General features: G+C 36.4%; 2 protein-coding genes across 2 annotated transcripts in view; one reads left to right on the top strand and one right to left on the bottom strand.

Moving 5' to 3' along the window:
• The window catches only part of LOC113232141 (serine/threonine-protein kinase BRSK2), a 71,174-nt gene that overhangs the window by 7,085 nt on the left and 40,285 nt on the right, over positions 1–23,804 (bottom strand). The window contains exons 6-21 of the mRNA XM_026466778.1: positions 17,988–18,104; positions 17,505–17,603; positions 17,074–17,208; positions 16,767–16,831; positions 15,694–15,838; positions 15,057–15,130; positions 13,596–13,660; positions 12,317–12,382; positions 10,219–10,392; positions 9,350–9,439; positions 8,974–9,093; positions 6,279–6,448; positions 5,264–5,368; positions 3,626–3,707; positions 1,006–1,140; positions 179–303 (exon numbers count right to left, since the gene is read on the bottom strand). Of these exons, the coding sequence (XP_026322563.1) occupies positions 179–303; positions 1,006–1,140; positions 3,626–3,707; positions 5,264–5,368; positions 6,279–6,448; positions 8,974–9,093; positions 9,350–9,439; positions 10,219–10,392; positions 12,317–12,382; positions 13,596–13,660; positions 15,057–15,130; positions 15,694–15,838; positions 16,767–16,831; positions 17,074–17,208; positions 17,505–17,603; positions 17,988–18,104 (1,767 nt within the window). The remainder of the gene's footprint in view (positions 1–178; positions 304–1,005; positions 1,141–3,625; positions 3,708–5,263; positions 5,369–6,278; positions 6,449–8,973; positions 9,094–9,349; positions 9,440–10,218; positions 10,393–12,316; positions 12,383–13,595; positions 13,661–15,056; positions 15,131–15,693; positions 15,839–16,766; positions 16,832–17,073; positions 17,209–17,504; positions 17,604–17,987; positions 18,105–23,804) is intronic.
• LOC113232113 (kinesin-like protein KIF23) lies at positions 19,600–23,024 on the top strand. The gene has a single exon (XM_026466746.1). It carries the CDS (start codon positions 19,600–19,602, stop codon positions 22,210–22,212), a length of 2,613 nt encoding a protein of 870 aa, XP_026322531.1. The 3' UTR covers positions 22,213–23,024.

A 23,804-nucleotide genomic window follows, 5' to 3' on the forward strand; every position in this document is an offset into this window, starting at 1 on the left:
GCTCAGATATGCCTACGGTATTAATTTTGATGTGTTTTATTGTTTTCTATATTGTTTGTGTCGGATGTCTTCTATTGTACCAAAAATAAAATAAAAGCAATGAAAAAAATTTTGGGTAATACTAAGTCAATGGTAATATTGTTATATTAGGTTATAATATCGTGGTTTATTATTTTACCTGGTCAAGCTGGTCAATGGAGGTGTGACTGGTGGGACTCTTGATGGTGTCGAAGACGGAAGAGTCGCTGTCGTGGTCAGACTGATGCTGTGGCGCTTCTGGGCTGTCCGGTATTTCTCCTGCCGCTATAATCACATTACAAAAGTCTTAGCGCGTCCCCAGTTCCACATCCGACCGAAACAATTACTGTCAAATAAATAACACTCGATCAAATTAAAAGAAGCATGGTGCGAATGAGGCTCAGTGGATATTTGGGAAATAAGGCTTTATAATAACGTCAATAATGTTTTAAAAATATATTCATATACTCAAAGTGAATATAAAATAATTACAACTCATTGGCTTTTATAGAAAGATTGTAGTCTTCGGAAACGAAAAATGTTATGTCAAATTATTAGTTATGTATTGATGTTAGTACTCGTATAAACACCTACTCTTCCACACCTTAAGACGTCTAGCTAGCCTCAACACGCACGCACGCACGCACGCACGCATGCACGCATGCACGCACTCACACACACACACACACACACACATACACAAGTTGGCAAGTCCCATGTGCCAGTAATATCACCAGCACCTTTACCCTTCGAAAAAAACGCAGTAATTAATTCATATTAGGGCTTGGCAGGTGAAAGGTGGCAGTACTTCCCAGGACGAACTCTTTCACAAGGAGCTCTATTGCTACTAAATATGTCAATCAGTCAGTATTACAGCGTAGGTATTTTCGATTTCTATGAGATTGATGTATCTGTTACGCAGTACGTATTAAGGAATTTGTGGTACAACGAGCAACGCAAGAGGCGTGCCCGCTAATGGCCACTTACCGTGCGCGTGGATGGTCTTGCGCTGCGCCCTGGTCTCGGGCGGCTGCGGGGGGTGCAGCGGGTGCAGCGCGGGGCGGGCGCGGCACACGGCCGCCTGCACCACCTCGCACACGCGCCGGAAGCGCCGGATGTTGCCTGCGGGGGATCACTCATGACCAAGAAACTCGTCTCAACTTGTTTAGTTGGTATAGCGTCTGGCACGGTATGCTAGAAGACGTCGGTTCGAATCCGGCCGGATCGAAGGAATTTTTTCTAAGTGTTCGATCTTTGTATTAATAATTATAACAAACTAGTGGAGTAATTTCACATAAAAAATAATTGAATATCAATTCAATAAAAATTTTAAATATAATGTAATTTTTAAGTTTATTGACGTCTATCAAGTATATAACCAGAAATAGAGACGAAATGTCAGTTAATTTGCTTGAAAACTATTCTGCCAAATCATTACTGTAACAACTGCGGTCCGATTTGCCAGCCCGAATTCGAAACAATTGACGGGTGTCGTCAATTGATTCGAATTCGGGCTTCGAGTTTCGCTTCAAAACGACCAGTTTAACTTGAGCTTTGCTGTAATGAACGAAAATTGAAAAATTACATATTTAATTGCCGATGAAATGTGACTCTGTTTGTTTTGTAGATGTTTTGCTGTTTTTCCCTCACCACCGAATGGAACAGCCCCCATTGTCAGCGATATTATCGTTATTACAATAAATACAGAATATTTTTGGAATATACGGAGACGTACACACAGGTCAGTTGTCGGCGCTGTACTATTTCAGTTTGCAGATTTGTGATGTCTGCGCAAACGAGAGTTGATATTTAAAAATGTTATAAGGCCCATTTGCCTGATAAGTTGCAAGGGATGGATGGCCCTCATTTCGTCTCTATTTCTGGTTATATACTCGATGTTGATGTCATAATGTTTTAGTAATGTGATATTCGAATATTTTGTGAAATTACTCCACTACAGTTCATTTCACATAACATGATTCCGGTGTTTGAGATTTGAAGTTTCAATGTGGTGAAGTTACATCGAATGAAAAATAATTTAGAAACAAATAATAAACAAAATAAAAAGGATTCAATTATTATGTTAATAAGTCACCAAAACACTACACAACAAATAAAAAAATCAACAACAACCAAATAGTCAACATCAAAGCATAAAATCTATACAATGAAGCGGTATTTGAAATATTACTCCAAAAAGATCACGCAAATATCAAAACAGAAGAAATTGACCAGCACTACAAGGTATATGCACTTGACGCAAGATATACAACAGCCGATTCGATTTTAAGGTGTGAATCTCTATGAATAAAATATTCCGTTTCACGCATCAAGTAATTGGGTGATTTATTTTTATCTTTATCGTTTAATTTTCTTCGTACTTAATATACTGTATTTTTATTTAAAATTATAACTGCAATAAATATTGTTTGTTTTTGGTACATTACGACAAATTTATTATATTTTTTTGTAACCTGGTTGAGAGATTAGTTAGAAATAGTATGCGTGCAACATAAAAATTGAAAATGTCACATTACTCATCCTATGTGAAATGGACAATAGTTTGTTATAATTGTAGCTGCCACCAGACGTGGCAGAGTGCCAAACCCGCTTTCAACATTCAGGCACGTCTTAAAGCAAGCAAAGGATGATGAGTTTCTTAACCAAAATATAACCAGTCACCTACAAACACCCTATTATGTCATGGTAAAATAATTATTAATACAAAGATCGAACACTAAGAAAAATTCCTTCGTACCAGCTGGATTCGCACCAGCGTCTTCCAGCAAACCGTGCTAGAATGTGTCAGATAGCCACACCATTTACCTGGTCTCAAACGAGGGAATTCCCTGTACCAGAGCAACGGAATTCATTCTGGGGCACTTCCCAGAACACCCAGAATAGAACCAATGTAGAAATATTTTATTTACCAAATTGGTCCTACTGGGAATCGAACCCAGGACCTCTGCATCCAGCGCCCACGGTGCAAAACCGTTAAGCCACAAAGGTTGTCATATTTTATTAAATATCATGGTTTTTTCATGATATCAAGTGACGGGGTGAACAAATCGAGGGCCTGGTGGTAAGTGACACACTTGTCCATAACAGTTATAGTACCACTCGCAGCTTTACTTCGCATACCATAGATCTGAAAGGCACTGTGCACGTCACCCTGAGACAAAACATTGACAAGTCTCACGGGCTCTTCAAACCCGGAACGCAGTATGTAGTTCACATTACTGTTTGGCGGTAGAAATAGGTAAGGTGGCAGTGCTTCCCTGGACGAACTCTTTCACATGGAGCTCTACTGCTACTAAATCTACCGCTACTGTTTTTACTACCATAATATTCATATATTTTTTGTGAAGATACTCCAAACAAAAACATTCTTATGATGGTTCATACTGTTTGCCAGACCGGGGCTACGGCTCTCCCAACTGAGCTATAGAACTGTTTGATTGATTTTTATATTAACAATAACACTACAGTAATTATAATTTGTTTTAAAGTATGAGTCACAAAGTTTGTAACCTGAATATAAATTAATTAATTTAAAAAAAAATGAAAATTAATACATTTTTCAGTTAGGTTTAAACTTTAAACTTACCCGACAATAATGTAAAAGTTATAGCATATAAATATTCCTTTCCGTTCTCTCCAGGCGCTTTCGTGATAGTGGAAATATCGACCTGGAAAACATAATATTATTACAGGTTAGATGTGATGTGACATTGGAAAATGCACGTCTCGACAGCATAGTCTTGAAGACGATAGTGGACAAATTTGAAAACCTCATCCAGAATATACCCGTAACTAACTAATTAATCAGAATGTAATTACAATATAATTTTCTCATCACACTTGCTCGTAAATAATATGATTGCGTGGTGGCTAACTTGACTAAAATGCCCTAAGTAAAAATCCTCGGGCCTTTTTTTCCCATTACAGCCGTGATTTTTTTTTTAATTTGGAGCACGGCATACTTTCCTTACATAGGTCAGTTTCAAGTTCAAGCAAGGAGTTTACATACGTTCAAAATTATAATTGATTTTAATTATTTTCTATACAAAAATTTTGCTATATCTTTGCTTTTTGCAACATTTTAGTTCGAGTTGTAATATCTATGGAAGTTCTCTAGCTGGCCATCTGTTGACAAAAAAAACCTGCCATTTGCAAAACCATACTTGTTGCGTTGTGAACCATATTTATTTATAAGCATTGTATTTATTTCCTCGCAAATGTGATGAACAATAAAAACATTGTATGTACCACAGACGGTAAAAAATACAAAACTCAAGGTATTAAAGCCTCAGCCTTCGGCTTCGACCTCGTTAGTACTTCCTTGTTTACCGTCCTTCTTATTTATCGTAGAGTTAATACACAATGTACTTATTAATCATCCATATTTAAACAAAGATTGATGAAAAATAAAATACGTGTTTTCACTCTTAGTGTCACTAAGAACTAAAATATTGAGATAGATCAGAAAGTTATCTAAAAAAAAGGTTTGATTGTAACCACTACACTTTCACAAGCTTAGGGCCGTCAAATTGCCAAAGGTTTGTGCTGTTCTCGTAGACACATCTTAGTAATATTGCGCGAGTCACCCTGTATGGTGAATTCCTTTTACTTTTTATTTTCGTAACATAATTGTAAGTATTTTTTTTACTGATTTACTACTTATAATGAAAGAAATATGAGACAATAATTAATGCATTTTATTAACATAAAAAAACCGATCTCAAAATTGTATTTGCCAAGTGTTATTGAAATCGCTTAATGGAAAGTGGGTGAGATCCAATAAACCGGATTCAACCCCTAATTTGACACCCTTAGAGGTGGACTATTATCTTTAAATTTGAAAAAAGAATCATCGAAATTGGTTCCCGAATGTCGGAGTAATATATACATACAAAAAAAATACAATTAAATTGAGATCTTCCTTTTTTTGATATACAAGATGAGAATCAAATAATTAATTTTTTGAAGACCTCTGTGGTTGAGTCGTTTGCACATCGGTTTTCAAGGTGTCACCAACTCTGAGGTCTCAGGTTCGATCCTCAGCCGGGGCAATATAGAAACTAACTTTTCTATATAGTCTCGGGTATGGGTGTGTGTGGTGCCGTTCTTGTTTCCAATTTCCATAACATAAGTTCTTTAGTTACTTGCTTTTGAGATCAGAGCACTGCATGTGATGTTGTCTAATATTTTTGTACTTACGACTGTAATAATCCGTTATTATTACCTGAAAACGCACGTGCCTCTGAAACATGGCGGGCGCGTTGGAGCCTCGTTTGTACTCAACGCGGAACGACATTGGACTTAGTACGCTGTGAGACAGCTCTGCTATCTGTAAGTAAACATGTAAACAAATAATTAAAATATACATGTAAACAAATAATTAAAATATGTTACCATTAGACTAAAAACGTATGATTAAAAAGTAAGAGATTCATTCCAATTTGAAAGTAGTATATTCCTAGTTGGAAACAAAAAATACTTACTTTGAGATGGAGTACTTAGTATAAATACAATTAAATCTTTCATAACTAGATCTAGTCAAGTAATACCTAAACAGAAGCTAGTATTTTTTTTATTAAGACACCAAGAGGCGGGGCGGACAAATCGTGCGCCTGGTGGTAAGCGACACTCCACCACAACAGTTGCAATACCATTCAGGCTTTAATGTTAAATATAAGAAGTAAGTTTTTATTCCTTGTAATATTGTTGAAATATTGATCATGGGCTAAAATTTTTTTCTGAACTTTGAAAAATCGACCACTACTATGTAACTATTACGTAAAACTTGGCAATTTCGACATACGATACTTTAAGTAGGAGGGGTCGAAATATGCGTGTCAACACATTTCATCGTGTGTTATAAAGTAATGTATAAATTAACGCCTCCAAATATCGTTAGATCGAGCTAAACAAAAAGAATATAAGCTATATAGAGCTAAATAATAAGAATAGCACTATTCTAGTTGATTTGTTTGTTATCACTAGAAATAACAAATTAGTTACAAAAATAGTTGGTATCTCGTTTTGACATCTGGTGTACCAATTGGGTACTAAATATACGGATATTAGCAGTCCTCTTTGAGTTATTGCTCCATTGCATGGTTGGTTAAATATAAATTGTACACCTTAAATTGCGTGCGGTGACCTGGCTTACATGGTTGGACCTCATATTATGTTTAGAACTGTTTATTCATATGATGTAATGATTTAATAAAATACGAATTGAGAAATGTACTTACACTGAGAAAGGCATGTATAAGGTCGGCTTTGACAGTCGCCAAAGGTTTTCCCTTTACTAAAGCGGTGACCGTCTCTTCCTTGTCGGCTGCCAGCAGGAGTGATCCGAACCAAGAACGTTTTGTTAATTCAGGAGATGTTTCTGGGGTTAGCTGGACTTCTTCAGATGAAGCTGGGGATGTTAAAAAAAATTACGATTACTTTAATTACTTACGATTTTATGTCTTTAATGTAATAGTGAAATAGTGACACACAAAGGCACTTTATTCACTCAGAAGTCAGAAAGTACATTTGCCCGAATCTTCATAATGCCATATGTTTTTTTTTTTTTTGGAATATTACAAAAGCTAATTTTGACTTTGTGAGAAGCATCAAAATTACTTGAAAGCGTAACGGTTTTATTATAAATCGCAATATTTGAGTTTACGTTTAGTTGGAATATCGGTCTATTTCTTATAGTACACGCTTATTTTACATTTGTAATATTTGCATGAATATATCTGCCCAACGCTTTATTATTTCTTCAAGTGAATTTGTACAAAATTCGACATAATAATACACATAAAAATTAATTGATATTTACAATAAAGGCTACTCCATTACTCTTGTGTTCAAGTAATTTTCAGTCAAAGCTAAATAAGGTGCATTTTGTTAAGCTTTCAGAAGAAGCTGAATATGGTGTTTCTGGGCCCTTTAAATTGCTGCAAGCTAAATTGGGCAGTACTGCAATGACGTTACAATTTAAATTTATTTTTTAGTTTTTTTATATTTCGTCACATGTCACTAGGTTTGTATAGGTTAACTTCGGACATTTTTTTCGTGGTTTTTGTATTAGAGCCGACGTCCATTTGTTGGTAGGTGAATGGCAAGTTACGTTTTGAATTCATATTGAAATTTCAACCAATGTGCTGCCATCTAACGGTCAATGGCTGAACGAAGACAAATTCGAGATGTTTACTTAGTCCTCCAAAAAAGAAGCGACCATGACGCAGCGGTATAAGGTTTACATTCGTTCCTTGTAACCAAAAAAATATTACGATAATGAGAAAATTGAAAATAAGACTTGTAGTCGTGTCAAGATAGCATCCTCTTTTTGTCAGATAGTTTTAGTCGTGATACATCCACTTTAATTAGTATCATTAATACTAGTATGGTACTAGTTACTAATATAGTATAGGAATTTAGTGGTATTCATACCCTGATTGACATGATTTTGATTTACCATTAATAAATATCATTAATTTATATTTCTTGGTCAATATTTCTAATATGTTTTATATACGAATTGTTATCAGAGGTGAGGGACCTGGTTACCTATATTACAAGCTTCGGCTTAGTTTAGGAACCAGTCTCTAGTAAACATACTGCAATAAATTTGATTGTGTATATTATCTAAATTCTTATCTAACTGTTATGTTTGTGGAGAAAAAAATTAATAATTATTATTATTGTATTATTATACCCGCCTGAGATCACAAGGAACAGAAGCAACAAGATGCATACAAGGCTATCACACTCGTATTGATGTGCCGTATGCAGTGAGTGCAACTTGTGCCAAATAAAATTTTTACTTTACCCATACATGTTTTGGGAATTTTGTGGTTATTTAAATAATTCGTTAATTATTTTTTGCGGCAAAATTAACATATATTTGCAAATAATATAAATAAGTAATCTTATGAACGGTGTTTGCAATGATCAATTTTGATACATTTATTCATGTTTTTTAACGTATAAATTTTCGATGGCAACACTTTTGCTTAATTTCTGAGGATATTGCTACTGTAACAATCATACTTTTTTTTTAATCACTTAATAGTACTATCTTATTGCTTGCGGGACATCACTAGGTTTAAGAAAAAAAAACATAGAACATAACCAATATAAATGACGTATCATAAATACAAACTATCACAACTTTAATGCAGATATTAAATTAAATTTTATGTGATTGTAGATAAATACTATACATTTAACCGAAAAAAACACGTCGTTGGTGTTCACAGTGGAGATAAATTATTCGTATCCTATTTGGACAATAATTATTAAGTTACATTCTATCGCCGTTCAAAGCTGTCAAAACGAGGATGCTATCTTGCCTCGACTATAACGATGATATGAAACACCACCATAGATAATATTACAAATGCGACTATCATTCTTGCACTCCAAATTAGAAAAATAAGATATATTTCTACGATTTTCGAGGTTTTGCGTCAGACAATTGACACGACCATAACGTAAAAAGCGAAAATGGCGTACTGAGCAAGTGACAAGTACCAAGCAAACTAAGCACTGCATGTATTTATTGTTCTGTGGCCGAGTCTGACGCAAGTAAATAATCGTCCTGTAATATACGTAATAAAGTGTAAAATAGTGAAAAAAACTTATTAGATAATGTATGTGCGAGTGTGATTATAAGTACAGCTGTGGGAGTAAATTGTGATTGTAAATAGATTTTAGTGTTGTATGATGTATTTAGTATATATAATGTAATTATAATGTCAACAGATGTAGTAAAATGCGCTTGTGTAATAAACAGTTTTGTTTCTTTCTTTAAAAATGAAATTCCATTATAGAAAGTCCACGGACCACACTACACAGTTTTTTAAGTGAGATGTGTTGCCGGTACAGTGCTTTAAATTTGTGTTTGAAAGTGAGAGAGAGAGGGAGGTGTGAGACGCCAGCGGTACTGACTCTGCATTTTCCTTCGGTGGAACCTGGGCGAGCCGAGGAAGGAGTTCTTGATGGTGGCCAGCCGCGCGCGCCACGGGGCCGCCGCGCCGCCTGCGCACGCGCCGGCGCCGGGGGGCACGCCTGCAACGGGGGAACACACGCTTCATATTCAGTCGACATCAACGGGTTGGTTGGGTTGGTTGAAAAGCGCATTTCAAATTAAATTTCGCACAAAACTAGGAGGTGCGGGCCCGGATTCGAACCTAAGGCCTCTGCTCTGAGAGGCGGTAGGTCAAACTATTAGGGAGCTAAACTATTCTTCCGGATTTAAATCGCGTATATTTGTTTCTTAAAACTCGAATTTCTCTTTTAATGTAATACACTATTGGGTACATACCCGTCATAGTACCCAAGTTGGGTAGGAAGGAAGGCTGCGCGGGCGACTGTATTGTACTCGGAGGGCCGGGAAGCGATGATCTCTCTCGCACTGGAACAAAAAATTATGTGCAATAAAAGAATCTCTTCAGAGAAGATTCGGATAATGATAAATCTTGCTCCTCTTTCTACGCTGTGTTTAAATATATTGGTTTGTACAAGACCATGAAGGGCTATGTAAACAATGGGAGATACAGAAGGTCCATTACATTAGGTGTGATATCCACTATAGTCTGTCTTTTTTGAAGACGGAGTAAAATGACATTTGATGGGTTGCCAGTTCCATAAAATTTTAAATAGTTGTTGTTAATCAATTGTGAAATGTGATAAAATTTTGCCAAAAATGGCTGACTTGTGAATGTTACGACGTTCGGCGAAAATGGCAGACTGAGCTCAAATATGTGGAATTCCGCGTACTATTGGCACGCGTGCCACCCCACTAAACACTCATACTGTATTTATTGTTCTGTGGTTGCAATTCTAATTAAAGCCAATAATAATTTATTGAGCTCATTGACTTACAAATAAATGGACGACGGGTCTAATACAAAAACCACGAAAAAAATGTCCCAAGTTAACCTATTCGAAATTTAAATTGTTATGTCATCGCAGTATCGCGCTGTCCGTAGAACAAATGAAGACTAAAGCGGAGTGTCGCGCTCTGTATACGATTTTAGCGCCTTACAAGTGCGGACCCTTTTTAGCGCGGACCCGACGTCCATATAATTGTAAGTCAATGATTGAGCTTTAAGAAAATGGGAACATAGAGGAGACACTTTTATAATAATCGCTTTTCCTTGTTTATGAATAACAAACTAGTTATATACTAACCTCTATGCGACTGCGAAGGGCTATGTGGCCTATGCGAGACGGAAGGAGACCCCATTAAAGGAGACTCATTTATTATTATAACGGCTTCTCCTGGCTCGCCGCTGATGTTCAAACTTATGGTAGGGCCGGTTGAGTTCGCGCGTTGGTGATGGTGCTCGCGGACAGAGGGTGACGCTGAAAATATTTTTTTTTCAAAACGTTTGTTTAAATGAACAGACAGACACGGTCTCCATTCCGTTCGCTCATTTAGTGTACAAAACAAAACGTGCTACTGTATGCCTAATGATAGGTACCCCCACAATATCATTCAACTTTTTTTTAATTAAGGGGGTGTCTATTGTATATTGTGTCCATTGTTAAAAAAGGGTTTGAAATGAACAAGATATTTATTTAATTTTTATTTCTTTATAATACCAAGTGACGAGATGGACAAGTCGTGCGCCTGGTGGCAAGTGACACGCCTATCCATAACAGTTGCAGTGTCACAGAGCTCTTATAAAGAGTGATTATACAGGAGACGGCAAAACTTTCTATTTATTTTAAATTTCTTATCAAGGGTGTTAATTTGGATAGTAAAGTTAGTGTGTAAATATAAAGGAAACGTGATGTGACTTAAGTCTGCAAAATTCGTATACACAATCCATATTTTGCATTTCAGTAACTTTATGCTTTAAGATACGAGTTTGAGAAACTAAGGCGACGATAAGTTGACAAGTCCCATGTGCCTGTAATTTCACCAGCACCCTTAATCTTCCTTATTTTCTGTGATAGTTATCATGATAAATTGGACGTAGTTAAGCAAAAAGAATCCAATCCACAAAATTATCAAAAAAATAGTTAAATGTATCAAACGGTTCCTAAAGTGTAACCTCTTATAGATCAGCAAAAAAAAATCCAACATGTAAACATAAATAAATATCTCTGGAGTTACATGACATTATGAGTTTTGAAAATAAAACAAGAGTGAGAAATACTTTTAAACTTCAAACGCTTCGAGATGTGGCGTTTTTTAAAAAAACCGCCACATCTCGAAAGTGACTGGATGTGCATTGGATCCTTTTTGTTTAACTACATACAGTTATCCGATTTATAAGAGATTATTCATGCTGATCACCTTAATTTTTTTACTAAAAATGACAAACAGTGAGAAATATAAATAAACAAGAAGATTATTTTTTAAATTGGATTATGACTTTTTTGAGACTGATATTTGTCACGTTTGTATACATCTCTGATACCAACACAAGGCGCGACATTGATAGCGGTAACATTTTGTTGTTCCAATTAATGTCATAAAACATGCCAAGTACAGCGCCTTGGAACCGATGTAAAATTTTGTGTCAATTGCAGTGGAGACGGCGGGACTTGGGGTGCGGAAGTCAAAGAATTCATCAGGAAGTTCGGTCGTCGGCTCTAAGATAGAGGCACAGCTCTCCACGCTCTGTATCTTACTTTATGCAACAAATTTCGTTGGCTATTCAGCGCGGTAATGCTGCCAGTATTATGGGGACTCTTGAACCAGCTAAGATTCAGAGCGGTCCTTTTTTATTGTTATAGTTAAATAAAAATGACTAACTTTGGCGAATTGCATATTTATTTTTATGCATATTGCTTATTTATAAATCAGCAACAGGCTTCGTCGCCTGTTGCTGATTTATATATGTGTCTACCTGACGAAGCCTACGTTACGGATTGACATGTAATTAATTGAGTTTTTGAATGAATAAGTTGAATTTATCTGCCTCTGTGGCCGAACGGTTACCATGCCACGCAGAGGTCCCAGGTTCGATTCCCGGGCCGGGAGAAATATTTGTATGGCCTACATTTATTTCTCTCGTGAGTTTGGGTGTAATTTGTGGTTGTCTATGTGTGTGTCCATGGCACCCGCGACACAGGGTTTCCCTAGTGCGGGGCTATGTTGAGTGTGAGCGTTATTATTATTATTATATAAAAAAAATAGCAAAGTTACAAAAAATTGCATTATAATTATCAAAATGACTTTATGATAAATAATTATCACATCGAACCTGGCTAAAAGTAACAAAATTAGGATCTTGTTAACTATATCAGGGTTGTGTATAGCTTAAGAAATATTCACCTAGTGGAGAGCCTGGAGTTGCTGGAGTCCCACCTAGCGATGACACACGATGTGGAGTGTGGCCTGCTGTTAAAAGACATTGTAATAAACACAAATAAACACCGAGTATATAGTATATAGCCAGAAATAGAGACGAAATGTCATTTAATTTGTTTGAAATCTATTCTGCCATATCATTACTGTGACAACTGCGCTCCGATTGGCTAGCCCGAGTTCGAAACAATTGACGGGTGTCGTCAACTGATTCACTTCAAATCGACCAGTTAACTTGAGCTTTGCTATGATGGACGAAAATTTAAAAATTACATATTTAATTACCGATGAAATGTGATTCCGCTTGTTTTGTTATTAGATGTTTTTCCCACACCACCGAATGGAACAGCCCCTCATTGTTAGAGATATTTATTATCTCTATTACAATAAATACAGAATATTTTTGGAATATACGGCGACCATAACTACATATAGGTCAGGCGTTGGCGCGCGTACTATTTCAGCTTTCTAATTTGTGATTTTAGCGCAAATAAGAGTTGATATTTAAAAGTGATATAAGGCCCATTTGTCTGATGAGTTGCCATGGATGGATGACCCTTATTTCGTCTCTATTTCTGGTTACAAAACTGACATTTATGTCGTTCATTCCCAGCAGTTCCATGTACTCAGTTCCATGTGGAACAATTCTAACTTAACATGTCATATCTATGCCCGTCAGATCCAAGTAATTTTAAACTATTTGTGCACCTGACTTTCCTTCCTCATCAGATCTTCAGATAGAACATGAAATATTTGTTGTACAGATGGAGTGCGGAAGAGAAATATTTTTTCTTGACATTAAGTGACAGGACGAATAAATCCTGTGCCTGATGGTAAGCGACACGCCATTCCATTACAGTTGCAATGCCACTTAGAACTTTAAAGTGCAGCGATCCGAGGGACACTGCCACTGCCTCCGTAACGTTGATACACAAAATTTATTTTTTTACTGTTTATTTTCTAAACATTCCAAAATGTAGGGTGTCTCAATTTTAGTTTTTAAATGGCTAAAGTATTTAAATACGCAAGTACTTATAGACACACAACTACAATATTATTGGAAATAACAATTAGTTGCCAATGTACTTAAATTTCAATAAATAATACGCATATTCAAGTATACTCAGTTCCGAGAAGTCCCGGTATTTGTAGAAGGGAATGTCAACATTATTCTTTAGTTTAGCTAACCTCAGTCAGCCTCAGTTCTGATCACTGATAATTATAGTTAATAAGGAGGAAAACTCACTGGGAGGGCTGGCAGGCAGCTGCGGTGAGGACCGGCCTTCGGCGCGGCGGGACGACGCCGACCTGCTGCGGGCAAACCTGTTCTCAACCTCACGAATTTAATACAACACTACGACAGATTTCAAGTGACACTTGGGCGCTTTCAAATTAGACGCTTATAGAAGCTCTGCAGTGGCGACGCAGATGTGGCAGAGGACAATAAATTTATCAAAATATATTTTAAGTTATTTCAATTGCGATAAGGCATAAATTGCAAAGCTCTCATACCGACCCCGGAGCACCTGTGGACATTTATCTCTGCGTCTCAGAGCATTGAAATTTATAACTTATTTCAATTGTAGTAGCATAAAATAATACATTATAAATAATAAATTTTATCGGCAGAGGCCTTGCCGTTTTCTGGTTTGCGTTGGCCCTAATTGTGACTGCAAAAGTGGCGAGCGCGTGTCATGACTTCTAAATATTGTAAGACAATTACAAGTAGCATTTTTATTAACAAAAAAACCGACTTCAAAAGCTCGTGGAATTACATATATTTGCCAAGTTTTATTTAAAACGGATACCGGGAAGTGCGCGAAACCGCATCCATCCCCTAGTTTGCCACCCTTTGAGATGGAATGTATTCTTCAAATTTAAATGGGACTGTTACAGAGGTACCCCCTTTCCAACACAAAAATAACACGGTCGAATTGAGAATCTCCACCATTATTGAAGTTGGTTAATTAGTAGTGGCGCTGCAGTGGCGCCACTGCACCACTCCTATAATCTAATATGAAAGCGCCCTTAGCCACCTCTTAACCTATACTAGTTAACTGATGAAAAAAAAAAAGTTAAATTTTAAACAACAATATGTTCATAGAGACAGTAACAGGAGAAAGACGCTGTAGGACCAGAATCTATAGTGTCCCCCCCCTACCAATGGTCCAGAACAACTATACACAAAGGTACAAAATCTTCACATAATAATACATGTACCACCCTTACGGTTTGTAGACAGGCGAGGGAAGCACTTCCAGCGCTCAATGCCAGTCTATCTCGAATATTTATTAAACATAAAAGACAAGAACTTCGCACTCTAACTGCTGCCTTAACGAGTCATGGCCTATACAATAAACACCTTTTCAATTTAGGTATCACAGACGTATCAGAACGGCTGCGCACATCCTACTACAATGCTCCGGCGTGGCCAACTACAGGGCGAAGTACCTTGGAGTGCCAAGGCCGCTCCCCGAAGTCTTCAGCAAACCGAGGAGGCTGCTGAGATTCCTGGAGGAGCATGGGTGGCACGAGTAGGACCCTGCACCCACCACACGCAAAATAGGTGCCTTGACGTCGAGTTGCGGGTACCAGCCCGTTACACCAAGTACCAAGTACCAAAGACAGTAACAGGCAACATAGTTCTTTATTTCCAAACAATGGCATTATAAAAAACTAACAATGTATTTGTTATGCCAAACTGTACCTGAATTGTGACCTTCTAGGCGTAATTGGCGACCCTTCGCTTATCTGACCGAAGTGAGCTGACTGGCCGTTTACCTGTGTAGGAATACAAACTGGATTCAGCGTCAAGTGTAGGCCACTGGTTTCTAACCAAGGTTAATTCTAATGTCAGAGGAAAGATGAGCTTGTGCAGATGAAAGTAGGAGGAAGGAAATTAAATTAGGAAGATAAAGTAAAAAGGATGGAGGTAAAGATTGCCTTTCATATAAACTTTAGATGTTGATTCTGTACAATGAATTCCAGATGTTTACTTAGTTGTCCAAAAAAGAAGCAACTATATTGTAGCAGTATAAGACTTACTTTTGTTTCATGTAACAAAAAAAATATTACGATGAACAAAAAATTTAAAGTTTATTAAAATGAACTACCCTAGATAATTATTACAAATGCGACTATTCATTTTTGTACTCCAAAATAGCAAATTAAGGCATTTTTCTGCGACTTTCGGGGTTTTGCGCGAGATAATTGTCACAACCATGACGTACAAAACGAAAATGGCGGACTGAGCTCAAGTATGTGGAACTTCGCATACTGTTGGCACACATACCACACAAACTAAGCACTTCTACTGTATTTATTGTTCTGTGATAGCTACTCACCCGACAGGTATCAAGCCGTTTCCTTGGCGGGTCAGCCGCGGTACTCGGAGGTCCGAGGGCTGGAGGTCTTGGTTCGTCGTCGCGCGCAGGCCTCCGTCGCTTGCGCTCCAGAAGGAGGAAGTATATCACTTTCTCTGTATTGTGGCTGTGGATGGAAGGGTTTTAATCTGTGTTATTTTATTTTTATATATTTATTGGATACCTAAGATACAAGTAAACAATTTTACTTAAATTAGGTATCACCTAGATTAATTTGCACTACTAAGTTTAAATAAAGTAATGTAAACATATAATAATTTAACTGTTTGCGATAGTCTGGCGCATGTATGTAAATAAAAGTTTGTTTAATAAGATTGATGTATTTAGATAAAATTTTTGCATAAAATAAATTTTTTATCATATTTTTATCTTTATAATAACCAGTTGGTGCCCGCGATTTTGTCTGCATAAAATAATCTACTTACTTAGTACTTCGAGTAGCCTACTGCACTACTTACTTGAAAAATTATTGGTTCTCTATACAAACTTTCATCCCCTATCTTATCCCCTTTAAGATTTTTGACAAAGTAGCCTTTATCATTCTTCTAGGTTCCATCTATCCTTTTTTTTTACAATATCAAGTGACGGGACGAACAAGTCGTGCGCCTGATGGTAAGTTACACGCCTGTCAGTGCCATTCAGTCTTAAATCGCAAAGATCTGAGGGGCGCTGCAACTGCGCCCGTCATCTTGAGACATAAGTTACTGGTACGTAAGGTACTGTAAGAATATGATTCCCAAAATATACAACTTTCGAGTTAATACACTATAGTATTAACAGTGCAATGAAATAATGCTTCCTTTTATATTCTAAATATTTTTTGAGTTGTATGGATTTCTTGAGTTATTGGTAGTTTTTGAATAAAATATTTTTTATCCATAATATTCACATATATAGAATATCTATACTTTGATTCAATACCGTGTACCTAAGTGTGGTCATTGACCCTAGCCGAACAGAATATAAAATGGACTCTTTATGAATACTTTCTTATTCTTATTATGTTGAGTGTGTGCATTATTATTATTACTTACTGTGGACTTAAAAGTTCCTGTATCAATCTGTCGCGTTGTTTGAAACATCCCAAACTACAGATGGCCTGAAATAAAAAAAATATATCTGTGTTCAATAAATAAATAAAAATTGCAATTTCCTTGAAAGAATTCTACACTGTACAATTCATTATCTGACAACATAAGGGGCTTAAAATTATAGTGTGCCTATGTAAAAAAAAATATTTTTAAATTTGCTATTATACTTGTGCAAGATTTAATGACACTGCCACTGTAAGCCAATTGATCTTTGGGACTTGTTGTTCATGGTACGTTCTCTAAGGCTTACCTGCAGTACATCAGGATCTATAGCCTCCGCAGAAGGCAGCACCCTAGTCTGGACCACTTCCATCATGGGTAACTCTTGTTCGAGTTCTCCTCGACCACCTGCCGTTACCCACGGGTGTCGTGTGATTTCTGCCAGCTGAAATGAGGATATTAGATATAATAGTCGTTAATTGTAATTAAAGGTAACGACAAAAACATTTTAAAAAGGATTGGGATTTCTGATGATCACTTGAGCAATACATAATTGTCTTAAACTGTTTAAAAAAATTTACTGCTCCAAATACAAAATTTTTCTCTTAAGGTTTTTATATACATTTCCTTATTTATCTCTCTCACAAGTACTTTACCGTGTGCATTCATTCATACCACTACAAAACAGTACATAAGTTCAGGCCAGTGGAATTATGGGTGATTAAAAATTAATATACTTACAGACATTCTCTTTTCAGGGTTTACTTCAATCATACCACGTAATAGTTGCTGGCAGTCTGGAGGCACAAAATGTGGTACATGGAACACGCCACGTTTCACCTAAAATTTTTAAAAATTCTTGAGCTTGGACTGCAGAAGGGAATGGAACTAATGGAGTACCTCTAAATAATAATTATTTTTGTTGTTATTAATCATCATATTCAAAGTACGACCGTAAAACAGGGTACATCGTTAATATTTACATAAAATGACGATTAAATATCAGATTGCAGCATTATTTCTTTATATATTTCGCTGATAAAAACATGTTTTAGAAATAGAAGAGATGTACACAAAAGACGCTCATTTCCGAAAAACAGGGCTATAAATGGCTCAGGAAGTTATCAGGTCTTGATTCGTAACACATAATGATGGTATAAAACCCAATAATATGATTGTCGATTGCAGTTTTTAGTTACATTACAGAAGAAACGGTTTGTTTACCTTTTCCAACAGTTGCCGCAAGTTGTCATCGTCGAAGGGTAGGGCTCCAACAAGCAAGGCGTACAGGATAACTCCACAGGACCATACATCTGCACGCCGGCCATCATATTTTTCACCCTACAAAATAAATAAAGATTAAAACTCACGAAGAAAAAGTTTAACTAAAACTAGGGGACAAACGCTCCTCTCTTTTTATTTGAATTTTTTTTTCTTGAGACGTTTTTGTTATTGAAATAGTGTATTATATTATGCGTTAGTAACAGATGAGATGTCTGGATGTCTGTTATGTCTAGATATTATGTCTGTGTCTGTTATTCAATTTTGTATCGTTTGTATATATTTTTCAATTTGTGTAGCGTAATTATTTATCGAAAAAGCGAAACACATTCTTTTTTCGACACAGGGGCGCGGGTTTTTAGTAGTCATGCTTTTTTTTACATGTTGAGTTTCTTAATTTTTGTTCATATAATGTTATCCAATCAATGCTCGATAAATAATAATAATAACTGTTATTATGGTTATTATCTAAAGATTGTCCCAAAATTGTATAAAATAAGATGGAAGTTCTGTAGTTTTTAATTTGTTGGATTCAAGTCTTTCAGACGAATTATTAAAAAGAATAAACAAAAAGTAGGTATTATAGAGATTTTCGTACAGTATATATGTACCTATTTACGATTAATTTAAATGGAATCTTATACATATAATGTGTCTAAAAGTTTAAAATTTTTGATTGTCCCGAAAATTGGATAATATCATTCTAAGTAGATGTTTACGTATTTATTTAAATAGATTTTTTTAACAAAATTTTTCTCAAATGTGTGTTTCCAAGAATAGCATAGCTCAAAAAGTTTTTATTTTAATTTTTGTATCTTCTTAGAATAATAACGCATAGAAACCTAGTCCGCACACGCTAAGTGAGGCAAATTGAAGCGCGCCAAAAGGGCCTACACGAGCGGGCGGGCCTTTAGTGCTCAAGGTCAACTTGCACCGCGAACAGATCAAGAATTTTAGCTAAAAATGACGAAATGTGCGGTAAATGAGTGTAAAAATACGTCAGACAAACATAAAATAGATACTAACATCACATTCCACAAGGAAGTAACGCGTTTCAACTTGTATTTTTGTATAAATGTTCACTAAAACCGAAAATTAACCTACTACTAAAACTAGCTAGCACTTGTAACAGTTCGTTTGATATGAAACTATCATTCTAGGCGTTATTAGAAGTGTATCTTCTTTTAAATGTTATGGCGCCATCAAAGTAATCGATACTTCAATTCGTTTACTTAACTATGTTTTCCATTTCGCTAACATATAAAATGGCAACATATTGCTTACAATGTCATATTCTGATTGAAATGGCAGTTATTATTCGACCAATTTTAAAAGTCATCAATGAGCGTAGTTAATATGAAAGAGAGCTCTACACGTCGTCCATTCCAAAACGAGACAGCAACACATCCTTTTACCAATACAATTCGGCCACTGTATATATTGATAATTTCGAAAGACCGTTGCATTGAATTTACCAACCGTTGCAAACGAAGAAAATATTGTTAAATACTTAAAAATATTGTTCCATAGTGTGTTATAGTGAAAATTAGACAAAATGAAGTCAGCGAAGTCGAAAACACGACTAAACGAGATACGAACACCAGCTAGAAGTCGACAAAACTTAAATGGGGAACGCGATCCCGTGCAAGTTTATTGCCGTTTACGACCGATGCAAAGGGAGACCGATATATCCTGTATGAAAATACTATCGCCTACTACGGTGCTACTAACACCTCCATCTACAGCTCTGAGTTACAGAAATGAAAATATAAGAAGTATGAAATACACTTTCAAAGAAGTGTTCGCGCCTGAGACCTCGCAACAAGAAGTGTTTGATAAAGTCGCTTTGCCGCTCGTAGAAGGCCTTATTAAAGGTAAAAATGGTTTATTATTCACCTACGGTGTCACCGGCAGCGGTAAAACGTTTACCATGACCGGGGAACCTCAAAATTGCGGCATTCTGCCTCGATGCCTGAACATAATTTTTAAAACTATAAACGATTACCAGGCTCATAAATACGTTTTCAAACCGGACAAAATGAACATGTTCGATGTTCAAAACGAAGCGGAAGCAATGTTGGAGCGGCAACAGGAACTCCACAAATTCAAAAGTGGTAAAAAGAACAATTCAAATCCGGATTTAGCCATGTCATCAACGGATATTACTAAAATCGATGGGATCAATGAAGATAACCAATACAGTGTTTTTGTCACCTATGTAGAGATATACAACAATAGTGTCTTTGATTTACTTGAAGATGGACCACCAAATACTAAACACTTACCTGTAAAGATTATACGAGAAGATGCTGCACACAACATGTATGTCCATGGAGTTACTGAAGTTGAAATTAAATCAGCAGAAGATGCTTTTAATGCATTCTACCTAGGCTTGAAGCGTAAACGCATGGCTCATACAAATTTGAATGCGGAGTCAAGTCGGAGTCACTCGGTCTTCACAATCCGACTAGTGCAGGCACCAGTAGATGAAGTTGGTGAAGCAGTTATTCAAAACAAGAAGTTCCTTTCCATTAGTCAGCTCAGTCTAGTTGACTTAGCAGGCAGTGAACGGACAAACAGGACAAAAAATACTGGACAGCGACTGCGAGAAGCTGGTAACATCAATAAGTCTTTAATGACCCTCCGAACTTGTATGGAAATGTTGAGAGAGAATCAAGTTAATGGTACCAACAATATGGTGCCATACAGAGAATCAAAAATCACACACTTGTTCAAAAACTTTTTTGAAGGAGAAGGGCAAGTCCGAATGATAGTGTGTGTCAATCCAAGAGCTGAAGACTATGATGAGACACTTCAAGTTATGCGATTTGCAGAAATGGCTGCTGAAGTGGAAGTAACCAAACCACAAATACATGATGTTGCTGCTTCTATAGGACTTATGTCAGGACGGCGCAAGGCTAATCGACTCTTCAACACTGCTAGGGATCATATAGCTAGACCGGAAGCTAAAGATCTGGAGTTGGATTTAGGTCTTGTTTATAGCCTAGGACCTGACTTTCCAAGTCTTGAGTTAAATAGTTCTCAGGCTTCGCATATTATTAAGGAACTAGTGGCACATTTGGAGATGCGATTATCAAGAAGAGAAACTTTGAAAAGGAGTAAAGCACTTAAGGACGAAAGGCTACGTTCAGCACTCTTGGAATTGGAAAAAGAGTCTCTTGAGGTCCGGAGTGAAAATTCTTCACTACGAGCTCAACTGGCTGCATCCGAGAGACGTGTCAGGGCTTTAGAAGAACGTCTAACTGTTACTGAATCTGCTTCCATATCTCACCAACGAAAACTTGCTGAAATGACCGAATACACATCCACTCTAAAACGTGAGTTACAAGAAAAAGACCTACTTCTCAGCCAATACAAGCTTGAGAAGGAAAAGCAGAAGAAGATTCTAGAACGCAAATACAATAATAAAATTATGGTCCAAACTGAAAAAGCTAAGGAAATTATAAGCGAGAAAGAGCGACTACGCAATGTCGTTGAAGACAAAGAGAACCGTTTGAGAATCATTGCTGAAGCCCTAAACCAGAATGACCGTGGTGATAACATTCATAACTTAGATATAATGCGAAGTGATATGGCAGCTCAGACTAGTGTTCGTGACTTTACCCCTGGGTCGACTCCGAGAGCTCTACCAGCCCATCTTTTAACTCCTTTCAGTCAACAGACTAGTCACACACCAGCATCTTCCCGTAGAGGAGTTGCTGTGGCTAATCCGAGGCACCGTAGATCCTTATCAGCTGATGGGAAAGGCTGGGTTGAACACGCTCCAAGCAAAATGGTACCAATGGGTACAGTAATGAAACCTAGTATAAGCAGCTCAAAAGTGGTCAAAAAGTTAACCAGTGTCAAAGATATTGCAAATTCGAAGACTTCCAAATATTGTTTGATTTCTCAAGAACAAGATACAGATGGTGAGCTGGAAACTAAGTTGTACAAGGGAGACGTCGTCCCCACTTGTGGTGGAGGTGCTCAAGTGATATTTAATGATGTAGAAATGTTAAAACAGTTCTCTCCAACTCGAGAAAGCTCGGGTACAAATAGAGCATCAGCATCTTGTGCTAGACACTCTGGAAAGAGACGGGAACCAACTATTTCTCCACCACAAACACCTTCGAATACGAGCAAAAAACAACGAGTTGACGAAGATTAAATAGGTACTTTGTATTATAGGAATTTCCAGATTACAAGAACGCCAAATACCCAGTGATACAAAGCTTTTGGGGCTTATAAGATATAAAGCCTATATCTAAGTAATATTTCGGATTATATATGATGTTTAATGGACAATAACCTCTATTGACAGTTAAGTAACATATGTTTCACTACAAACATATTGGATATGGCAGTTGTTAAGCAGAGAGAATAAATATTGTCCTGCAACTTTTACATATTCAATTTTATATATATTATTCACTTTTCATACAAACTGATGGTACAGGGTTTCTGTTTCCAAAAATGAAATTATAATTGTATCTCTTTAACCAACTTTGTTTTTGTATCTGGAAATCTTTATCAATATTGTTTAATATATTAACATTACTTGATTGTATTGCATATATTTAAAACTTGAACTATCATTACATTTAAACTTTTAAAAGTTTGGTAAACCATTTTCTTTGACTGTGATTTGAAAGCTATTTGCTCTTAAAGTACAATTTTGTAAGAATAACTAGGAACAATTACTATTATATTCAGATCTGTTATTACTTTAGATTAATTTTTTATAAATCATTGTTTGTCTACTTAACAAATAATGTTCATAGTTTAGGGCGTCTTCAAATTAGATGCATATAGCATAGGGATGCATTGACATTGCAGCCGCCCTGATACCAATTTTCGTACAATACATAGCGCTTTTATCATCGAGTATATAACCAGAAATAAAGACGAAATGTCATGTAATTTGTTTGAAATCTATTCTACCAAATCATTACTGTGACAACTGCGCTCCGATTGGCCAGCCTGAATTCGAAAGAATTGACGGGTGTCGTCAATTGTTTCACTTCAAATCGACCAGTTTAACTTGAGCTTTGCTATAATGGACGAAAATTGCAAAATTACATATTTTATTACCGACGAAATGTGATTTCGTTTGTTTTGTAATTAGATGTTTTGGGATTTTTCCCACACTACCGAATGGAGCAGCCCCCATTGTTAGAGGTATTATCTTTATTACAATAAATACAGAATATTTTTGGAATATACGGAGACGTACCTACAGGTCAGTTGTTGGCGCTGTACTATTTCAGCTTTCTAATTTGTGATTTCAGCGCAAACGAGAGTTGATACCTATTTAAAAGTGATATAAGGCCCATTTTCCTGATGAGTTGCCAGGGATGGGCGGTCCTTATTTCGTGTCTATTTCTGTTTATATACTCGATAGGTACTAACGTCTAATTTGAGAGCGCACTTAATGTATCTTCCTTTTATTTTGTTGTTACACTACTGTAGTAATGTGGCACGCACAATTGTTTTTTTTTTTTGTATTAAAATCAATTTGTTGCTTTTTTCATAATGTGAAAAAATAATTTTTAATTTGGAGAAATAAAATTTCTACGAGCCTTCTCTGTTAAGTAGCCAAGTGTTAATTGTACTTAATTATGATTAGTTGATTTAATTATGCTCATTGGTGGGATTTGGTATATACTTTAGTTTGATAGTTATTTTTAAGCTGTAGATTTTTTATAACCGTATTTGTATGGAAAATTGTATGGTACTTCCAAAATAGTTTGCGAATTGTAA

This window comes from Hyposmocoma kahamanoa, unplaced genomic scaffold, assembly GCF_003589595.1.
Source record: "Hyposmocoma kahamanoa isolate Upper Pololo Valley unplaced genomic scaffold, ASM358959v1 67, whole genome shotgun sequence".
Classification (NCBI taxonomy): domain Eukaryota; kingdom Metazoa; phylum Arthropoda; class Insecta; order Lepidoptera; family Cosmopterigidae; genus Hyposmocoma; species Hyposmocoma kahamanoa.

Coding starts and splice junctions, on each gene's coding strand:
- LOC113232113 (XM_026466746.1), top strand. CDS start 19,600: ATGAAGTCAGCGAAGTCGAAAACACGACTAAACGAGATACGAACACCA.